Below are 23,144 nucleotides of genomic sequence, written 5' to 3'. Positions count from 1 at the left end.
TCCTTTAGATATATTCACTGGCATTGGTTAAAATGAATTTGGAAATATTGGTGTATCAGCTATCTGTAAATATCTGACATATCCCTCCCAAAGAGGCAATTATAACAAATATCATTGCCATGTCTGCATTATGCATCCTTACAATAGCACATAACCAGCATAGCTGATGCTGAGTGAATGTAACTGGTAGCAACTACACATTCAGCACCATTTAAAGCTCTCCGATGAGACCGGAGTGATGTAATGTTGTCTGTTGCATTAAAACATCTCTGCTCCGTCTCTGCAGGCCGTCTGCTGTGCTGCTCTCAGACAGATGAGAGGGGTTAAACACACATTAGTCTCCTCCCTCCGGTGGAGCTCTGGGGGGCATTCATTGCCATCTGCTGGATTTTGGATAAAGATATTACCTCACTTTTTAAAGCAGCAGGTTTTTACTCCAGAGTGTAACAACATTACAGCAGACGAGCAAGGAGAGGACACAACCGCGGCTTTTTAAAGGTTATTCACAAGTGATGTGACTTTAAGTCTGTGATATAAAGGTTGTTTTTACATCTGCTGAAAATCTGGGAAGATTTAAAAGACAAAGAAACATACTTTATACACACTGACCCAATAACCAAGCCACTCCTCGACCCATCTGTTTAGTATGCTCCTGCAGACAGTGGGGTTTCATGTAGAGTCTGTTCAACAGGAGATTTTTGGCTCTATATCAACGTCTTATTTACACTATAAAATTACACATACCACAGATATTCTGAGAGTAAGGATGTTCCAACATGAATAATTTAAATCCAGTTCAATGTGAATTTGTGTTTCCTTTATTAGTCTTAAGTAAAAAAACATTAGTGAGCATTACAAATTGAGCTGAATTTAACACAAGCTCACAGTGTGAGCTGGTAAACTTTGCCAACTGTGGCTAACATTAGCAGCAGAACCACCCACTGTCAGGTTAGCATCTACACACCTGTGCTGAATGTGTTTGTTTTTAGTGGATAGGAAAGGACTTGGGGAATTTTCTGGACATTAATGATGGATCCTATGTTTGATAACACAAGGTATGGATTACTGTTACCTGTCTATCTGAGCTATCTGTAAGCTTTCTTTAAAGGTGAAATGAGATATTAAAGGGGACATATTTCACCCTGTTAAGACAAGCTTATATTGGTCTCAGAGGTCCCCAAAACATGCCTGTGAAGTTTGTCGCTGAAAAAACACTCCATTGTTGGATTTTTGTATGTCTAAAAATCTCTGTTTCAGCCCTGCCCAGAAGGAGCTGTTTCTGTGGCTTTAAATGCAACTGAGCTGTCTGACTCCGCCCCTCTCAGGAAATGGATGTGGCATAATGGATATGGCTCTCCTGATCCTCCTCTCAGCTGCCAGTTGAGAGCAGGACTAGGAGAGGAGGGTGGAACTTTCTTCCAAGCAGGGAGGGGCACCCGAACCTGGGGGGGGGGGTAACTCCCCACATGACATCATGAGGGGAAATCTGTTTGCTGAAACGACTTGTTTCAGCAAACATTTTCTAAAAGGTGAAGAAAGAGAGGGGGTAGAGAATGGATTTCTCTGGTACTTGAGGGGATTGTGGACAGGACAGGGGAACGCATTTGTGTTAGAAAAACCTGAAAAAGTGATTTTTGCATACTATGTCTCCTTTATAGCCCATGTACACAGCCAGCACTTTTAGCACAGGCAGTGTTTATCTTCAGTACATAGCCAGCATAGGCTTCGGCTAAGCTTGGGTAATTCTCATGGCTACTGCTGCTTCATATCCTATTATTAGTCCATCCTTAGGGTGACTTCTCCTGTACCAGTGTTAATTTTACCAGCTATTTTTAATTTTAGTCTTAGTTTTAGTCTTCAAATTAAATGCATTTTAGTTTTAGTCCCACTTGAGTCATTTTAATCATTTTTTGTTTTAGTCTAGTTTTAGTCAACAAAAACTCCAAACCTTTTAGTCTAGTTTTAGTCCATAAAAAGTCCTCACATTTTAGTCTTTACTTTTAGTCCAAGCATTTTTTTTTTTTTGCTTAAATCTGGAACCAAATCAGTGTTGTATGTCCTCTGTGCCCTGCCAAACCTGGGTCTACATAAAGTCTACATAATTAACACTGTCCTGTATGACTTAAAAAATCCATCGTACAAAAACTCAAGGACTTTTCTTTCGTTTTTGTGACTCTAGACTGATAATGGGTTTATTATGCATCAAATTTACTAATAAGGGCTGACAGTTACATTTCTGTAGAAGGCGGATCAAACGTTCAGTCATTACTGCTAAAGTTGTTGCACTCTTGATCGTTCTGAGGTTGTTTTGAAAGCTGCAGGGATTCAAAGACAAAAGATACCCTAAAACCCACATCTTTCATACATACATCTATCATCTTTTCTGGGGCTGGATGTGGAGCTTTGGGGGGCCTGATTTGGACCCCAGGCCGCCAGCTGATAATCACTGTGGCAGAAAATGTAAAAACATGCTTTTCACTCGGACATGATGCCACGCCTCCATAAGTCTATGATTAAGTTCCCCACGATGCCCAAATTATAAAAGAGTCAAAGAATAGTTGAAATAGAGTTGAAAACCTTGTTTGAATTTTAACTAAAATTGTTTTTATAGTTTAGTTTTATGTATTTAGTCAGTTTAAGTTGACTATAATATTCCTACTGAACGCCGAGGAGAACCCCCAGCTGTACCCTGACACACAAACCCAGACTCCTGCTGTCCACTTGCCTTCAGGTTCTGTCCGTCAAACGGCAGTGAGCCGCTGACCAGCGTGTAGAGAATCACTCCCAGGCTCCAGACGTCCACCTCGGGACCGTCATATTTCTTGCCCTGGAAGAGCTCGGGGGCAGCGTAGGGCGGCGAGCCACAGAACGTGTCCAGCTTGTTGCCCAGCGTGAACTCATTGCTGAAGCCGAAGTCGGCGATCTTGATGTTGGCGTCGGCGTCCAGCAGAAGGTTCTCCGCCTGAGTCATACGTAGCAAAGGAAGAGGAGGGAGAGGAGGAAGAGGCAGGGAGGGATGGACAGCAGGAGGGAGGGACGTCATTTACAGAGAACAACGTGAGGACGGGGAGGGAGAGGAAGAACAGCATAGTTGGACGAGGAGGAGAAGAGGAATGAGAAAGTGGGCGTCAGGAATGTGAGTGGTGGTGAAGAAAAAAACGAGAGCGTGAATGAGGGACAGATGGGGAGGGGGTTGGAGTTTGTGTGTTGTCCAACAAAACAGATCCTGGACATGAGTCATCCTGTATATATGTCACTGAGTGTCTTCACTAATGTAATCATCGATTAAAACAGGAGCATGCTCCCACGGCCAGCTAAAAAGCTGCCTCTCCACTCAGTGCTCAGATTAAGATGCTCAAGGGCCGTTTTCACAGACACAGATTAAGACTAGTCCCAGATTATAAATTTCTCTTTCAGTGTAATCTGCCAGTGAAAGAAATGTCCCAGTCTTGGACTAGCTTTAATCTGACATGTCTGAAAGCAGCCCAAACATCCTGCTGACTCTCTCACCTTCAGATCTCTGTGGACGATGTTCTTCGTGTGGCAGTAGTGGACAGCAGAAACAATCTGTGAGAATGAAAAGACAAATACAGGTTAAGAAGAGACCACAGGGATTGGTGAGGACAGGTGGGATATGGGCGAGGTTTAAGGCGTACCTGTCGAAATTTGGCTCTGGCTTCCACCTCCTTCATTCTCCCATGGGACACGAGGTAGTCGAACACTTCACCTGTGTGCACAAACAGATCACTCTTTATATCAGTATTTACTATCAAGAGCTAATATTTTCATATTTCAAAGTTGAAGTGCTGTTAAAGTGTCATTGACCTAAAAAGTAAATATTTCCTGTAGCCAGTGAACACATCACTGCAAACTCTCCAGCTCTGAGGACATTTTGATATTTCTGGAAACTAACTCACTCCTAGTCTGGCTCAGATTTAAATAAGAGGGTTAATACAGCTCTTCTTCTGTCCATTTAGATTAAAGCTGAAGTCCGTTACCTTTTCTTGGCACAACAGCTAGCCTTGATTTGTGAATTAGTGAGAAAATCAGTCCCCTCTAAATGCCACTAATTAACCGTCTTCTCTGATTTGCCTGCTGACCCACCAATCACAGAGCCCCCTTTCATAGCAACCAATGCCAGTCTACTTCTGATTAGAAAAACCTTAGCCTGGGCCAAGTCTTTTCAGTGCTTTGTAAGGGAGTCCTGGCCTTTATTGCATTTTTTTAACATGGTTTAAAGGTGTGTCTGCACGAGTGACTCAACATATCTGCATGATATTATATGAGTATTTTTATCCTGCTTACTAAACTGAAGGATAACTATGAAAATGTTGTTGCAGGGTTTCCCACTAATTTGATAGACCATGGCGCTCTGTAAAAGCCTAGTTTTATAGCCATACTCTATTTTGCCCCACTCCCACATTTTCATGAAGCCTACATTTACCTGCTCAGCAGTAAACCCATACGTGCACATGGGTGCAGAGTGGTGTGGATGAAAATAAGCTCTGCGCTGTGTGACTGAACTTTGGACAGCGACAGGAGACGAAGCCATGAAACATTTTGAGTAAAACACTTACTTCTCTACCAAACAGAGGTGTTTCAGTGGGTAAACCAGGTAAACCCAGTGAAGAAACTGGAGCACACGAATCACTTGATGATGTTTAATCAGGTGCAGAGGACTAACGTTTCGACGCGCACTGCGCCTTCATCAGAGTCAAACAGTACTGGTGCAGTACTGGTGAAGTACTGGTGCAGTACAGTATATGTCGTAGGCTGGTCCGCGATGGCACTGAAACACCTCTGTCTGTTGCTGGTCCTTCTGTGAGCACAGACCTCCACTAGTGGAGGGGCTGAAGGGCAAGAGACTCTCTTACCACTTACTTCTCTACCATTTAGGATCCATGTAGGATCTGTTTATCTGGATTTTTGGAAATTAATAAAAACAGTATTAAACTTGGTCTCTCAAAAAGAGAGCCCATTTAAAAAGTTAGACTTCACTCTCATGAGCTACATAAATAGATGAATAAATAAATGAATGAATAAATAAATAAATAAATAACCCTATGAATAGTTTTTGTACTGTCAGTTTATTGCACTGTTCTTTTATTGGCAGAAGGACAAAGAGAGCATTAGTTCGGCTTAAATGGTCATTGACCAAAAGTTTATTAAAGATTACATGTAAAGTTACAAAATGTCACAAATATCACCCATCTGTGTGTCTTCACCCTCGCTCTGCACAGAGATAGGAAAAAGTGAGCTCCCAGAGAAGAAAGCTCCTGAGCCCAGAGAAGTGTCTCTCTTTTAATCTTCAGGGGAGGGTTCTCCTACACTTCCTGATGAGGAGGAGTCCTGTGAATTATGATTCTTCCCAGTCCAGTGTGGCCTCCTCAGTGTGTAACAAAGAGTGGTCTCACTAACGCTAACCTTAGCTGTCATCCTCACTGTATACAAAAAGAGCCACTCACTTGTAACTCTCATCTTAGCAGAGGAAAATGTTAACTGTATATGGAAAATACTATGTGTTGTCTTGTAATGTATTACAGTACTCTCCCTTATCATGTTTTAACCAGTCTTAATTTTGGCCACTATTTTTTCATTTCTACCTTTTTAGTTTTAGACTGAATCCCAATTCTCCCCTTAACCCTCAATCTTACCCTCAAGCTCAACCCTCAGTCTTAACTCGCCCCTAAAAACCAAGTGTAAGGGCCATCTCATGACTTAGAAATGGGACACCTCTTAAAAGCAGATACAATTTCAGACTGTAGAGGGCAGTATTGTGCCAAAACCGTGTAGTCTGTCGATTCAGAGGAAGAAGAAGAAGAATGAGAGCGTGTTAATATTTAACCAAATAACATATATAAACACTACAACCATGGACATATCAGCTGAAAGTCAACGTATAACACGGCCATTAGCTAACATGAAACACCAGCTGTAACTACTGACAGATACGTGGATATGGTAGATCACACTAGCCTGGTTATTTTATAAAAACTACTGTCCATAGATTTCACGTTGCCTGTATCTTGTTAAATCAACCAAAAAACTACATTACAACCAAGAAAATGACATGTCGTAGGCTGGTCCGTGACAGCACGGTTACCAGCTTACGATCGTAAAAGTAAAAGTAAATGTTACGCTACAAAAAGGTAAATAATAATAAAATAACATTAAACTAAGATGTTGGGGTGGTTTTCGTAATTTTTAGATCTGTATTAACACAGAAATTTACATTTGTAGCTTGATTTCTTCCCCACATTCGTCGCCATTTTTCTTTGAGTGATAACCCTCAATACCAAGGGAGCTCCAGGAACATCTCAAAATTGAGGGATATAAAGCCCTCAAACTCGCCCCTCAACTTGGGAAAGCCCTCGCACTTCGCGGGAATGCACATTTTGAGACTGAGGGTTAAGACTGAGGATTAAGGGAAGAAATGGGATTCAGCCTTGGTCTAGTCTTAGTCCACAAAAACTCAAAAACATTTTAGTCTAGTTTTAGTCCATAAACAGTCCTCACATTTTAGTCTTTACTTTTAGTCCAAGCATTTATTCTCCTGCCTAAATCTGGTACCAAGTCATGGTAGTGTGTCTCTGCACCCTGCTAAAATTGGGGTCCCTGCTTTCTACAGCTGGAAGGCAGAATCGATACAGATGCATTGTTTGTGACAGATTTACCTACAGTGGAGAAGTATCATGGATTTTGATCTTGATGTCTGATGAAAACTACATTACATTTGAGTCTAGTTTTAGCCATATTGACAATAACTACACTTAGTTTTTGTCAGTTTTAGTCATTACAGATGTATTTTTGTTAGTCTTAGTCAAGTTTTGTCATGGAAAAAAGTCTGTCGACAAACATTTTTTGTCATAGTTTTAGTTGATGAAATTAACACTGGTTTTAACACTGTTATCTGCTTGTAGTTCATATTTAAACATTCTGATTAAATGGCCTGCTCTTACATTTTAGCCTTCCAGGCATTTAAGATCCATCAAAAGTCCTTCATGGTCCGTGTCCACAGCAGACATTTTTGTTAAACTTCTCATTTTCAAAACAGAGCTGATGTAGTCCAGTGTTCTCAGTACTCAGCGTCCTCTGGTCAGCTATCTTATTTTTGTCATCAGTGCTCTAAGTTGAAAACATTTCCCTTATAGGAGGGAACAGCCGTCAATGTCACTTCTCTCTCACTGGCCAATCAAAATCAAGAAGGGGCGGGATTTCTGACATCAGCTCTGTCAACAGCAATAGTGGAGGAGAAACTTATCTGACTTGAATTTTTGAGTGTAAAGTTTCCAGGCCGTCTGCTGCTAATGCCAGGACAGGATTCATTTAGGTTGTTTTCATTTGTACTAGGTGATTTTTCCTTTGAATCATGAAAATATGAAGCACTCAGAGATATTCAAAAATTATGTCATTGACACTACAGAAGAAGTTAAATTTCATGACTGACCAAAAATACTGGCAGCATAAAAAACAGCTTTTGACACACGTATTTGTTTTTTATCCTGAACCTCAATTGAACAGCCTTAAATTTAAAATCTGTGACTCTGTTTAAGCTCAGAGTGTTGGGGTGATACAGTTGAGATGAAAACATAAAAATGAGACTGTTGACATGAAACAGGTACAGGTAGATATACTATAACAGAACAGCAGTGTTTTAAACGGGGATTAAACACGGCTGGGTTGGTATTTCTACTGAATTTGTGTCTAAAGTCATCTTATAAAGAAGCTTTGTTACAGCGCAGAGGCTGCCCAGTTATTAATGTTGTGCTGTTGTGCTCTATTAAGTTTGAATGTAGAACCAGACCAGATCTAATTGGGGGGTTTACAGTCATCTGCTGATGACTAGAGTTCACCTACCTCAGCGTGTGAACGGACAGGCGTAAAATACCAGGAATAGGAATCCTTTACAGAGGGAGGGTTACTTTAACTCCACATTTTTGTTTTAATCAGCAGATAAAAGAAAGAAAAAGACTTCTCCTACTTTTTGAAAGGGCAGTTTCTTATATTTTAACACTGGTTTTATAGTTTTAATATTTTAGAAGACAAAAAGTCTTTTAGCTTCAGTAGGAAACTCTGGCAGATAGACATGAGAGGGACAGGAAAACCTGGCACAAATTCAGGACGATGTGATCAAAGTAAGGGATGCACAATGTTAGATTTTTTTCCAACATCTGATATGTCATTACTAATAAATTCACTTTGGCCAAGGCTGATAATGCAACTGATGTATAAATGATGTTCATACCTACAACTTCAGCCCTCCAGCCTCTTGTATGTACATTTTGTTCTTTGAATACTGTCAGAAAAGCTGTTTTCCCTGTTTGCCTTTTCCTGCTTAGCTCACAGTTTCTTTGCTGTGCAGAATTTTTTGCATACTGACATGCGACCGGTATCAATGCTCACGTCACTCTGAGCTAGAAAAAAAGTCCCAAATGTGAACTATCCATGTAAACGATACTTCAGCTGTCTAGGAAAAAGTCCCCAAGTGTGCCTGTAATTCTGCTATTTTACCAACATAAAGGAACTGAACTGTGAACATCAGACATTATGACAGAGGCTGGTATAAACAGGCCAGCAGGGCTGTGCAATCGCAGTATTATATACCACAGATGGAAAAAATACTCTTTACTTGGTTTAAAACAGATTGTTAATTTTGGTGTAGCATAAGTTGGCAGCTGAATCAGAAATGACTGGCAGGTTTCATCACATGCCACCTTGATTTGCTGACCATTTGGGCTAAATTCATTTACTTCACACAGTTTCAGTTTTGATCAATGACAGACTGGCTTAATAGTAAAAACATAACTTATTAAAGTTCAGTTTAAAGTCTGTCATGGTCATAGAACTATCATACTGACTTTAGTTTGCTTTTTGAACATATCTAACTGTGTCTTAAGGACTGAAGTTTTGGCTCTGTCAGAGTTTCCGTTAGCTGGTATTTACCGATTTTTGGCCAGTTTCCCAGGCAGATAAAATTGTCAGTCCGAAAAGTATACCAACTGATAAAGAAGTAAGTAGTGAAAAATTTCAAATCATATATTGTGTTGCTTATTATGTGTGTCGCAAGAACCCTTTGATATAAACCCAAAGTAATTTTACTACGACCTACTTCCTGTTTGGTGTTGGGGTTGTTTACCTACGTAACACAGCACGTGGCTAATTTAGCTGCCAAATATTTATCTGATCAATGTGGACGACATCAGAAAAGCCCATCTCCTGGGGGCTCAAGGGCTGCTGAAAACTATGCTATCATCGCTGCAGGTAATGAAGAAGCTGAGAGGAAGGGGACTGTAGAAAGCTGATGAGGACAGACCTGGGCAGAGAATATAGGGTATATGCAGGAATCTTGAAGTTAATTTTAATACCTTTTTAAGACTTTTTCAAGACCTTCTCAATATTTTTTTAATACCTCACCGCCACTTCAAGCTGTAACCATTTACATCAGTGATATAGCTCGCCCTGGCGCTCTCAGAGACAATTTACGAACGCACCCACAATAGCCTAGTTTTTTATGTACCTGTTCATCTTTGTTTTTTAATGAAAATGAACAAATCCACACACTTTTATGATGTTTTTGGTACTCAAACTCTTGGAAAGCTAATTCTGCAAAAACACTTTCAAAATTTAAGACTTTATAAAGTCGTGATAAGACTTTTTAATACTTTTTAAGGGTCTTAATTTTCCCAAAATTGATTTTAATACTTTTCAAGACCTGCGGATACCCTGGAATAAAGTCGTAGTGGACTTCAATGAGTGAGTAAATCTGCCTATGACCAGCTCTCGGTTGAACAGCACCATATCATTTCCCCGTAGCTGGACGCTCAGGGCGTTCTGGCAGCAGCAGAGTGGGAATCACCATCAATAAGAAGAGGACTGAACTGAACTATCAGCGGTGGACGCTTTTGTCTAATGTTGGGACTACTCCAAAGAAACCCAGATGTTTTTATTTATTTATTTATTTTACAGCAGAGGTTACAGTTGAGATCATCAGTCTATGAGGACTATCAAGAGACAACTGATGGTAAGACTCATTTTCAGTTGTAATGCAGAGCTTTAAGGTTGTGTCTAGTAAACAGAGCACTGGTTAGTTATTTGTTTGGATGATTTGTTGGTGTTTTCAGTAGAAGATGGCTGTTAGTTACAAAGTTACATTAGCAGCTAATGAGCTAACAGGCTACCTTAGAGCTAACGCGCTAATAGGAAGCTACGTGCTGTCTATGTGTTAAACATAGGCATATGCTGTCCAACTGACGACATGTGTAAGGAGCAGCTCACAAGTTTCATTATGTTTGCTTTGACAACTTAAAGTCAAATGAAAGCATGTATTTCTGCAGTCATTCCCAGGGTCTGGTCAGGAGTTACATGTGTCCAGTCGGCTGGAATACCAGGGTAACAAATCCTCTGGTTTACCATCAGTCTGGCTTTTTACTTTCTTAGTCTTGGGTCAGGATTGGAAAGAAAAATATGTCCTTAGTCCCATTTTAGCGCAGATATGAAGCTGTATCATAGTGTTTCTGTTTAATGTGTTGTATATGCTGTTAAATGCAGGTTATGTGTCACATGGCATCCAAAGTAAAAGTCTGGCAGTTGTTCTAAATGGCCAAAACTTTTTAGAACTGCCAGCCATTTCGGCCAACTCCGGGTCTGAATGACATATATATGCTGGCATCAATTTCGGTATCGGCCAAAATGAATTTGTGGATAACGGCATATCAGATCTCGTGCATTCCTATAAGTTATCATCTCTTCACTTAAGAAATGTAAACATTTTCATTACACTGTCAGCAAGATCAGCAAAAAATCAGTCAACACTGCTGACATTTATGCAATTCAGAAAATGCACTCTCTCTCCTCTCTGTGCAGCTTTTTTTTTTTTTTGCTTAAATATTGAAATTTTAGGGCCTGTGCCTATAGACCATGGTTTTTGTGCAGGCAAAATCCAAAACTACAGTTTCAGAGCACTTCTCACTGGCACTTATTGTTACTTTCAAAGCTGGGATTTGTTTTCCTCAGTAATTTCCTTAAGGTTGTTTTGAATAGCTCTTTGTGCTTAACCCTTTAAAGCTAATTATATTTCATACACAGTTTTCTGAGACCTCTGTCTAATTAACATGATTAATAATTTCCTTAAAAACCTTTTGTATACAGTCCAGTAAATGAAAAATGTCTTCCAATGGATTATCAATTGCCAGAATTGTTGAATGCATTAAAAGTGATAGAAAACAAATACGTGACGTCATGGCAATTTTCTTTTTTTTTTTTTTTTTCAAATTTGGTAGAAGATCAACTGAACATCTCACTTCCAAAAAAAAGAGAATTTTCTGGCTATCATTTGAGGTTTCAGGTTTTAAATGGTAAAATTTTCATCTTTTCTAGAGCAATGACTGGGAAGGCATCCAAACAATGTAAATGAATCCAGTTTTTACTAATTTTTAACACTATAATTCTCTGAACTAGATTATTTTTGATCTAGGAGGCTCAGGCTTGACTGGGAATAGTGGTCTAATTGTTTTGACAAATACACTTGAGAATTATTTGGAAAATTGAGTTGTGATGAGCCACACTGAGTTCAAAATCAGGCTTAAAACATAAAGTGTGTCACCAACCTTGGCTCAAGCTCATAGACAATCATTGTGTAGCTGAATAAAGGCTGTTTCGTGGGTGTTTGGGGTTAAACACTCACCTCCACTAGCATACTCCATGATTAGGTAAAGGGTCTTATCCGTCTCAATCACCTCAAACAGCTTTACTGTAGGACAAAACAGACACAGATTAAAATCCTTTACATATATATTTAAAGTAAATCCTGCTTACATTATGAATTATTGCACATCCGTCTGTCTGTCTTAATACCAAGGAGCCTGCTGCTGACGCTGTGGGGGAGTTTGATCCATATGGCATTCAGCTTTAGAAAATCCAACCTCATGACCTCTATATGAGGCCTGTGACTACAGGACGCTACCGTCTGCTCTAGGAATACTCCGAAGCAGAGGCTCTAAACTGGTGGGACTGTGTGCCTGGAGAAAATATGCTGGAAAAATCTATAATATACAGAAGCCCTTAATGGGCAGACATCTATATATTCAGTTTTACTCCATTTAACAGTGATAACCAGTCAGCTGTTTTCAACCTATGTAGCTCATTTTCATGACTTAAAAAAAGCTGTTTTTGAGGTTTGAAATTTAGAGGATAAAGGATTAAAACTGAAGAGATGCAGTGTGGATAGAGAACTTCTGACATTGCATGATTTGACAGTCTCATCAAACCGACTGAGATGCATGTAGAGAGGGTGTCTTACCTATGTTTGGGTGATTTAAGCCTTTCATTATTCTCACCTCCCGAAAGAGCTGTAAAAGAGAAGAAAAAGAAATTTAATATTTAATAATATTACCCATCCATCCATCCATCCATTTACTTTTGATTATCTGAGAGTGGATTGCAGTGGCAGCAGACAAAGTGAGTCAACCCAGACATTCCCCTCTCCAGAGACACTTTCCAGCTCCTCCTGGGGGTTCCTGAAGCGTTCCCAGGCCAAGAGGGATATATAATCCCTCCAGCAAGTTTAGGATTTACCCCAGGGCCTCTTCCTAGAGAGACGTGCCCAGAAGACCTCCACAGGGAGGCGACCAGGAGGCATTCTGATGCCCAAACCACCTCAACTGACTCCTGTCAATGAGAGAGAGGCGGTTCTACACCAAGCTCCCCTTGGATGATTGATGGGGCTTTTCCACTCTGACTTTTGGCTGTGCCGATCCAAACCAAACCATGGTAATTTACTTTTCCATCACCAGTTTGGCCATGTTGGGCTACGCCCAGCTCTGGAGCAGGGCCTAAGTACGCCCCACCTCCAAGCTCGCCATGGTAACATCACAGAGGTTTGTCATCATCTGGGGATGCCTCAGAACTGTTTAAGTAGCAACCACTGCACCAAACTTTGGTATAACTGCAGGATTACCAATAAAAGATCAAGAAAAACTTTGAAGTAGAAACAATGGGTGTTTTTTGCTCTTCTGGTGAAACAAAACAATGCTTAGTGAAGTGCAGGAATTTAATGTCATCGACTCAAAACGCTGCGTCATCATCTCTAGACGTGCCCTGAAACAGGTAGCTCTGCTGTGGTGAAAAACCAAATCCTCTGCCGTGCCAGGCTGCCGGGCTGAGTCAAACCAAGTAGAGCCAAGATGCTCAGTGTAATGGAAAAGCCCCACAAGCTCCCCAACCTGTCTCTAAGGCTGAGCCCAGACACCCTTTGAAAAATAAAAAACACTTGGGGGAAATTTGGAGGATTACCTGAAGCTCATGACTAAAGCTTTGCCTTTTGGCTCAGCTTCCTATAACAAAAGCCACAGAAATGCTGACGATGCTGCACCAGTTCATCAATCTCATGCTTGATTTTAGTCTCACTGAGATGCTTGAACTCCTTAACATGAGGCGAGGCTCCCTCCCAAGTCTAACATTGTCCAACATAGATCCATGGCCTTAGACTCAGAGATACTGACCCTCATCCTGACCTCTTTCCACTCAGCAGCTAACCACCCCAATGCCTGATAGAGGTCCAAACAAAATGGAGTAAAACATTTGTTTCTAACCAGACAACATGTACAAAATGACTCACAGTAAATATGACAGCACTGAAACTTTTTAGGTCATGTTTAGTTGCTTTCTTTGTGTCAGTGACCCACTTTAGGTTACCTATTTAAAAGATTTTCTCAACAGACTGTTCTTTGTTCTGCTTTTACTTTGTAATTTATGCTGTGAAAAGCTAAGAATACTTCAGTTTTTAAATAAACACCTGCATTTATTTTTAAAGAAAATAAAACTGCTGGTGAATCAAAAGTTTTGACTTTAGCTTTACTGTAAAGAACAAATGTTCTACTTAAGTACAAGTAAACAGTATGTAATTTAAAGCTGACTTTAAGTACTGAGTAGCTACTTAGGAGTTGTACAGTAAAATATGATCTTTCCAATTTGCAAGAACACAGTTCTTTTTCCTTGGGTCACTTTTTTTGCTCTCATATTCTTATTTTGTTTGGTATTTCTGACACAATATATTCCATAGAAAGTGTTTGGGAAGGGCAGGACTTTTCAAAAAAATCTTCAGAAGGTGATTGGAGGAACTTTCTGCCCGTCACATTCATGACGGGCAAATCAGAACAACAAATGATGCTGTGTGCATGTGCTGTTCTTGTGCAGGCCACCACTGCACAATTGTTAACGGTGTTAACAAAGTTAATGGTAACTCAACTGGACGTGAAAAAACATCTTCTCTGCCAAGACAGGCTTTTGTAGCTCTTTGCACTTGTTTTAAAAAGAAATGTGGTCTAGTTCTGATTAAACTGACGCTTTCCTACAGCTACATCCAAGCTAACCTTAATTCTCACATACTCATGCCAAAGCAGGTCTGCAGAAGAGCGAAAACATCTTTCACAACATGAAAAGCTTTTAGGGTTGTTTTTATGTTTTATTTCATACAGAAACGTGGCCCAGTTCTAGTGAAACAGACGCAGTGCTAAAGCTGTATCCGAGGTATTAATCACACAGAGACAGCCAAACAGTACAACTAAACCCTGCTCAAAGCACAACTCTGTATGTATGGCTCTGAAAGTAGAGTCACTCAGTCAGTCAGTCAGCAAGAAACATACAGACACATGTAGGTCTGACTTCGGCAGTCAGCCAAAAAAGACAACTAAGTCAGGCTGACACAAACTCAACAGGGCTGCCTGATTACGAAGTGTCTAGAATATTCTCTACTTTATCAATGAACAGATCAATAAGAGTCGACTCAAACGTACATCATGTAGGTGCAGCGCCATGGGAGCAACATCAATAAAAGACGCCTACGCCTCCAGTTATAGGGTGCCAAAAAAAAACAACCCTTGAATATACCAACAAACTGATCCAAGTCTGATGTCAGATAAGAGAATGCTCACCAACACAGGTGAGCTCTGTGAAAGCACCTGTGGTAAACATTTAAAGACCATACTCAAATCTAAATGAGGGAAAAAAACAACTAAAAACTTGCTTTTCTGTGTAGACTGTTTCTAGATCTATAGTTTTGACATGTTTTTTACATTAGAAGTGTGAGGAAGATGTCAGACAGCAGAGTTCAGACTCTTCAACAGAGTCCCAAGAAAAGGTCCGATCAGGCAAACAACAGTGGGTGAACTTGGAGTGTATAAGGCAGCATTTACAGCTGCACTTCTTTCTACTTTTGAGATGCCCTGATTTATTGGATCTGAATATAATTAGCATTTTTTTAAATCAACAAGACACAATCATTAGATCTGAACTGATGCTCCTTGTCAAAAACACAAAAACTGATCAGCTGTGTTAAATCCTCTGGTGTCTGTGGCTGAGAAAAAGCACTCTGTGTGCTGACTGAACTGCCAGCCAGTAAGTATTAGATAAATCAGAGCTGTGAATCTGCAACACCTTCAACCATCAGCTTAAAAACTCTATTAGCTCCTCTCATCCACAAAATAGAAATGTATTACTGTATGAAAATAAACACGCAGAAATAAAAATCTACAAAGAAACTTCAAATAAGTAAAATAAACAATGATTCAACTCAACAAACAAATTTTGGCTATTCCTATCTTTCTTGACAGATAACGTTATCCTGATTTGTGATTTTTGGAAATAAAACTATCACTGAAAAACAGTGCTAAGCCTGAAATGTGCCGTGTTTGTTACAGGATATCTTTGATGAAACTGTCAACTATGTGCTTACAAATGTTTGAGGATTTTAAAGCTGGTCTGGAGTCTCTTTGTGAGTGTAAAAGCTACATTAACATCCTGCTGCTTGGCTTTTTATCATGCAGTCTTTAAACCATTTTAATGTGCTCTTAATTCTGCAGCTAAAATCAAACCTAACAGCTGTCAGAGATCAGGACAGGAGCAGCGCATGCCAACAAAAATTCCCATTCTGAAAATAAAGGGAACACTTTAAGTCTCTTAGACTGATTTGAATCAGAGTATGCAGGAGGGCTGGGCAACATGGACCACAAAGTCACACCTCAATAACAAACAGCTGTAATGATAACAGAAATAGAAACGTTAGGCACTAGAGATGCACCACTGCATCAATTTAACACCAGTATCAGTGGATATTGGTGCTGCTGACAAACAACAGCCATCACCAAAATAATGATGCCTGAACAGATGTCAGCAGCCCATGTTTATCTGTAGTGTCAAATCGATTTAATGCTGCCATCTGCTAAACTGAATAAGAGGTTTTTAACTGGGCAGAAGACGTCGACTGTTGGGCAACCTCTGAACAGTTTTCATGCTCAAACACTAGAGAAGCTCTGATTGTGAATATTAGGGTCAATGCAATGTTTTAAGTAACAATGTAGCTAGTGACGATACCGATGTTGTTTTTAAAGATGCTTGCTTGGCTGTTAAAAATTCTTTTTTAACATTTTCTCTCACATTTAACCATAAAACCAGATCAAAGCTTGACCAGCAGATCACTTTTCCTACCCTAAAAAAAATCGGACTTGATTCAGCAGCTACATTTACCAAATTCTGGTAAAAAAAAAAAAAAAAAAAAAAAAAAAAAAAATTACACAACATAAAAACGTTCATAACTGATATCTGTTTGTGAAACAGAATTTGGGTGATGGCTGATGTTTGTCATTAAGGTCCATATCAGTGTTAAACTGATGCATCTGTGCATCCCTATCAAACATTAGAGAAGATGTTAGCGTAGCTGCAGTCCTACAACAGAACAAGTAATGAGGGAAACATCTGCATCACCAAGCGGCTATACTCTTATTTTAATAATGTGTATCAGTATTGACCCCGTATTTTACAACCAGAACACCCCTATCAGATACCAAATATTAGAAATATTTTATTTCTAAACATCAAAAATTGCTGGTAAAGTCATACACAGTCAAAATTGTACAAAAATAATGGCAACGTTTAAATATATTGATGTTGTCAACATTTACAACACTCTTACACCATGTGTCTCAAAATGATCAAACCCCCATTATTTCAATGATCAGCTCCAGATTCAGGATGTTTGAGGAGCAGGGTTGAGGAAAAAGGGCAGGAGTACTGTCTGTGCTGGGGCACCAGTACTACAGAAGAACTTATGGCACTTAATTCCATTTTCTCCTCTATTGGGTGTGTGTCAAAGCAGGCAAGCTGTCAGATTTGGTGTACCTAAAGAGCACCAAAGATGCTACTTTGCTAAATTTGTCCACTCAGAGTGAACTCTGTTAAAATCTGTCAAACTGGAGGCCCCAAAGAGGGTAAACTTTTTTATGTTTTTCCACCATAAAGGCATCCACAAAGGCATTTTGTGAGTGCTCCCTTTTCAAATTGCATAAATTTGTTTGCAGCATTTAGGAAAGTGTGAATAAGTGGCAAGGGGAGAAATTATGTAAATTTACAAAAGAAAAAAAAATTATATATTGATATATATAATGTAAACTCAAACATTTCAATTTTAAAAACTCATACAGCTATCAGACAAAAACTTATAGTTAAGTTTAAAAAGTTGTACATTTATGGGAACCAAAGCTTAAAATTTTTGCAATCATAAATTAAAAGATTGGAGGAAAATCATTTGAAGCAATTTTTCTTGAACAAGTTCTGCAGTTGAGAGCCTCAAGAAATCACACTTTAACTGGGACTGATCAGTGATAAAGTACTTTTGATTTTAGCTCAGAATCATGACATGGTTATCTGAACGCTGAAGAGACATTTCTATAAACTGTAAACTTAAGTCCAGTGATTTTAATTTAGTTTCTCATATATTTATAGCTTAATTTGTCATGTATCACTCTATACACTTGAAATGTTCAAGCTCATAATGGCAAAATTAACTTTTTAAAGTTAAAAATGTCAAGATTTTTACATGTAAATATTCAACTTTTTTTTTTAACTAAAACAAATTACAACTTTTTCTCAAACATCATGAGTTCCTTCTAAAAAATGTGTGACTTTTTCCTGAAAAATTAACAGATTTCTGTGTCTTTTAAAATTTTTTTAGAATGTCCCAAATATGCCACTGAATCATGCCTAAGTAGTGGTTGGAAGTAAACTGGTGTCAGTACTGTCACGGTAAAATTATAGACGGCCTGTCTGGGACTGTAATATGAGCTGAGCTCAAGATACCGTGTCTTTAGCTCAGAGCTGCAGCAACTCGTATTACAGTGACTGACAATTTGTTTGTTTTAAGTCCATGACGATTCAAAGGAGTAGGCTGTGGTGCTAAACCAGGTCAGAGGAGCAGCTACTAGGGTTGTTCTGATACTGATACCGGTACTGCTTAAAATGCAGGAACTGGTACCGGCGAGTACATGAGTTTATGCACTGATCTGATACCATTTGGTTTAGCTGTATATTTTGCTTTGTTAAGCCATGCTAAGTGTTTGCACTATAAACCAAAAATCAATTCTTCTTCGCTGGCGGAAAGCACATCATGCAAACACTAACGTTTAAGAGCAGTGAAGAAGCAAAGGATCCACTGCAGCGGCAAAGAATGGTGGCTGCATGAAAGGTTTTCTCTGAATGTGATCATTAAAATGCCTTCCACACCAGTGCTGTTGGACACGACAAGAAGTGACACAGTTTATCAAAAGTTAAATAACTTTTGAATTATAAATTGTTGCTTCTTACTTGTTTTTCCTCTTGAAGGTAGCCGTTGTGTTTTCCCATTGATGCTACTGATTGAATCCTTTGAATCCATGGCAGCAGCATTTTCAGTGAGCCTGGAACTCGTGTGACTTTTGGGGACTTTAATGATTAAATTCACACCAGTAAACGCAACACTGAAAGACTTTTTTTATCTGTTTAATCGAATCATGACCGTTTATTACCGCTAGCTCGAATACTATTGTGAATGTTAACCGCCATGTTGTGTACTCTTTGTGAGGGTCTATCAGCCAGTTGCAGGCCGTTCTATAATCATGTCATGTTGCCTAGATAGATCATGATATATAGAGAGAGTGAGACTCTGTGATGCAGTTTCCTGTATTATTGTTATTTTAATATTTAGCAGTAAAACTCAATAATCAGCAGAAAAACAACTTTAGGGTCACAGAGATGCTGTGCATTACGATTCTATTTGTTGAGCCAACTATAGGTCTAAAATAATTTTCTAGTCTGCACGCTCAGTCTAGAAAATTCATACTGGTATTGGATCAGTATTCAGTATCGGCTGATACCCAAAACCTTGGTATCGGAATCGTATCGGGGAGAAAAAAATTGTATAGGAACATCGCTAGCAGCTACAGACTCTGTACTAGGGTAAACTCGATGGTACCGCTGCTAAGCAAAGCTATATTAACAGTAAACATGTAATGCTGACAAATCTTTCACAAGTGCTTTTATTATGAACGCCCACATCAGAAAATGGGGTGTTTTCAGGAGCAGCTCGACACACCCCTGAAAAAGAATGAAACCTAAAACACAGTCAGAATCAGTTCTAAAGAAGGGAACACAGAGAGACTTAGAAAGTATTTTTCTTATGCTCAGACATGACTTCAGTCTTTTAGCTGTTTCAGGTTTCCTTTTGGAGAGAAGGGGGTTGTAACCCTGAATATGCAAATGAAACAACCCTAGAATTAGACCTATAAATTCAGGACTTTGTGTTCCTTTTTTTTACTGGTGATCTTAACTTTTAAGTAACTGTGAACCCTGTGAACTGTCACACCCCTGAGACTGATGTAAAGTAAGACTGCAATTACAAGCACACTGAATATTTTCACTGAGTTTATGGCCAAGAAATCCACATTATTATCCTAAACTATTCTGATACAAATGATACAGTCTTCCCCTGTATCTCATTTCATCATATATCAATGTGCTTCAACGACTGCAAGTATTTCCCAGCCCTACAGCCTAAAAAATCCCACTTTCCATAAAAAAACAACCACCAGTGGCCCACACAAATGTGGCGAGCCAAAAACAGACCAACTTCCTCTGTGTGTGTCCGAATTCTCTCTGCGTGTGGAGGATATATTTGTACACTTTGTCGGAGCAGAGCAGGGGATTAAATTTGAGCCAGATCCCCTGGTTTCATGTTCATAACATTCACACACTCACTCTAAAAAAAAAAGAAAAAAAAAAAGAAAAAAAGAAAAAAAGCATCATGGCTGAAAACCAGTGACCCTCCTCCTCCTCATCAACCCATACTGGTTAAAAAAAAAAGATGGAGCGATAAGCTTTTCTATCCTCTTTTCTCCATCCTCCCCCTCTCCTCCGATGCGAGCGTCTCCCTCCGTCCCCGCCTCCTTCATTCAGCCGTCTCCTCTCGCTGTGCAGCAACGTCACTGTTGCCATAGTGACCCAGGTATTAAGACCGGGCTCTTTTCCCAGCTTCTCCAGCTGTGCGAAGGGGGAATCTTGGGATACGTAGTGCTGCTGCGGCGTCTCATTACGCAGGCGTCCCAGTTAATTCCCTGCCTGTCAGATCCGTCAAAACAATAAACAATCCCCACAGCTACGCCCGGGTCATCGGTGGTGAATAAATAGTAATCCTACGATAAGGCTGGCGGGCGCACAAGCTCTGAGGCTAAAGGGCCGCTGGATTTTAGAACAGACCTACCAGGCGGAGGCAAATATGGACAAAAATAGTCTACAACTCTGATTGAAGGTGTCTTCTTCTATCAGAGAGGACATTCTTAAGATCTCAAATTTCCTCTTGAAGAGATCCCTCCTCTTGGTTTGATTTCACCCCCCATACATCCCACCCATACAATAACCCCCTACATACATTACCCTCCAGATTATGCTAATATAGGCTCTTTCATGTCGTCAGTACTAAGGATTTTCTCTAGCCCACGGGAATGTAAAGAAGCAGCTATCATCACCGGCCAATTGTCGAGTATTCTCTCCAATCAGCGGCCAGTCCTTCTCTTCTCTCCTCAGTCCTGTCCTCAGCGTTGCACCATTGTCTCCAACAGCAGCTAGTCCGATCCAAGAACACAAACCAGGCAGAGAGACAGGATAAAACACAAACTGGGATTACAGTTCTCTCTTTTAAGGAGCTAATATTCAGGCCAGGAACAAAACATCTCTGCCACGATAAAAGCAGCAGAAATACTTCCTGATGAGTCAAAGTGTTGGGATTACAGGAGACAGGGAGAAAACGGTGACATGTTGCACTGAAATACTGCCGTCTCTGATTTCTCTGATGCAGGTGGCCTTTGCTGTTGCATTTATTCTCCTGGGCTGGTGCTCTCATGGATAGTGCTCCACTTTATAGTTGAGTTTCAGCTTCTCCACTGGTGACCAAACTGAGCCGATCAGGCTGCAGTTGGACCGACTGAAAGTGGTCATCTGGTATTTTGGACTAGCGACTGAATGGTTGGCAGGGCTGGAGAGTGACAAATAACATTTTGGTTGCTGTTATGTGTACTTTTAGAGTACTAAACTAAAATCAGTTATTTAACTATGACTTAATGTTAGGGGGAGTTTTCAGAGCTTTCAGTCACATCACCACTGCAGAGGCCTGGAGGGCAAAGAGCATTAGAGTAGTAGTAGATATTGACCGCTGCAAAGAGTTGCATTATGGGACACTTTAGTCCTCCATCTCATCAAAATGAACCAGCTGTGGACTCAGGATTTTTGAGGGGCAAAAATGATAAAAAAAAAGCATCTACTTCATTCATTATGATTACTACCCTACTACCCCTCTATAAAAATGGACGAGGAACCATCTAAATTTTATTTAGGAAGTACTTATTTGCATTTTTCTGTGGTTGCACTTCCCCTTGGTTTTGTACGCTCACATCAGGGGAAGGGACGTCTCAATTCTCTTTTGAATCGAGGGCTAGGGTTAAGGGTTGAGGGCCACAGAGCTCTTGAGATGAAGATTTTTCAGGACTACACTTGAAACCAAGCAGTGTGATGAATTTCCCACCATGCACTTACAAAATGCCACAACAGACTAAGAAGGCGGTGCAGATGTACATATTTTAGCATTTATAAATAATTATAGAATATACAAAAGTTGTGTTTTCTCATATATTCAATCTTTAGCTACTAGGGATGGTAGTTTATTGAATTTTATTATGTACACGTGTAAACCAGAGCTGTTAACTGTATAAATACAGTGCTTAACAAATTTATTAGATCACCACCCAAAGTAAGGTTTATGCCACAGCTGCCCTAAATGAACAGCATTGGTAATTACCAAAATCATTTTTATGTTTCTGCAATGCTTAATACACCAATATGTAGAAGCTCTTTAACCCAAATGATATTTGTAATGCTAAAACATAATTATTATTGTTATCCATGAATTTTCACATTTACTGATTTACAAAAAAACCCCTGAATGCTTGATTCATTTCTGACTTCTCAGAGAAGTCCAGTGAGCCGGCTGAAATTTGGGTATAAAAAGGTGAATTCAGTTTGAAATTCCTCATTCCTGTTCAAAATGGTAAAACGTGGAGAGCTGACTGAAAATGAAAGAGTCTGCATTAAAGCACTTCATGATGCTGGATGGTATTTGAGACAAATATGACAGGTGGTCTAATAAATTTGTTAAGCACTGTATAAACCACACACAGGTCCATAGTATGAATGAGAAGGTTGAAGCTTTATTGTCACCCCTGATAACAAACTGTTTATCAGCAATGTGTGATGATAAACAGCAATCAAATGGTGTCTCATTTCTTAAGGAAAGGTTTTCCCCCCTACCTCTTACCACTCTTTTTCAGGGGGCAAGAGGACGGGGTAGACGAAGGGGAAGGGCTAAGGGGTAGAAATGGGATTGGCCCATTACCACTTATTGTCCACTGGCTTGGAGGCAATTAATCATACAGTATATTGACCATTTAAAAAGTAGTGTAGAGATACTTTGTCATAAATTGTTTACTTAGAAGGCATTTAAAAGGAAATAAGTCAAGTTCTTTCCACTGCCTGGGACCACTTAAGAAGGCCCATAATTTTGTCACTTAAGAGTGCACAAATGTGGGCACTTTGTCAACATCTGTCTATTCAGAGGGTAAAGAAAGCCACATGTCAAATTTTCTGTACATAGAGGCCACTTAAGAGGCAATTTTCAAAATTTTGTTTATTCATTAGGGCCCTTAGAAGGGCACCTTGTCAACTTCTATCTATCTGAAGCAAACTTAGCCAAGTTTGTCCACATAGAGGGAATGTAAAAGGGTAAAAGTGTA

At 39.7% G+C, this 23,144-nt stretch overlaps 1 protein-coding gene across 4 annotated transcripts in view; it reads right to left on the bottom strand.

Annotated features, from left to right (window-relative positions):
- mark4a (MAP/microtubule affinity-regulating kinase 4a) overlaps positions 1-23,144 on the bottom strand; it is a 70,732-nt gene that overhangs the window by 25,080 nt on the left and 22,508 nt on the right. For all 4 annotated transcript variants that reach the window (XM_041801413.1, XM_041801414.1, XM_041801415.1 and 1 more), the window contains exons 4-8: positions 12,299-12,347; positions 11,684-11,749; positions 3,657-3,727; positions 3,511-3,567; positions 2,726-2,962 (exon numbers count right to left, since the gene is read on the bottom strand). In XM_041801413.1, coding sequence (XP_041657347.1) covers positions 2,726-2,962; positions 3,511-3,567; positions 3,657-3,727; positions 11,684-11,749; positions 12,299-12,347 — 480 coding nt within the window. The remainder of the gene's footprint in view (positions 1-2,725; positions 2,963-3,510; positions 3,568-3,656; positions 3,728-11,683; positions 11,750-12,298; positions 12,348-23,144) is intronic.

Source organism: Cheilinus undulatus, linkage group 12 (genome assembly GCF_018320785.1).
Source record: "Cheilinus undulatus linkage group 12, ASM1832078v1, whole genome shotgun sequence".
NCBI lineage: Eukaryota > Metazoa > Chordata > Actinopteri > Labriformes > Labridae > Cheilinus > Cheilinus undulatus.
The sequence above is the reverse complement of the archived record's forward strand: the minus strand, read 5'-3'. Positions and strand labels throughout refer to the sequence as shown.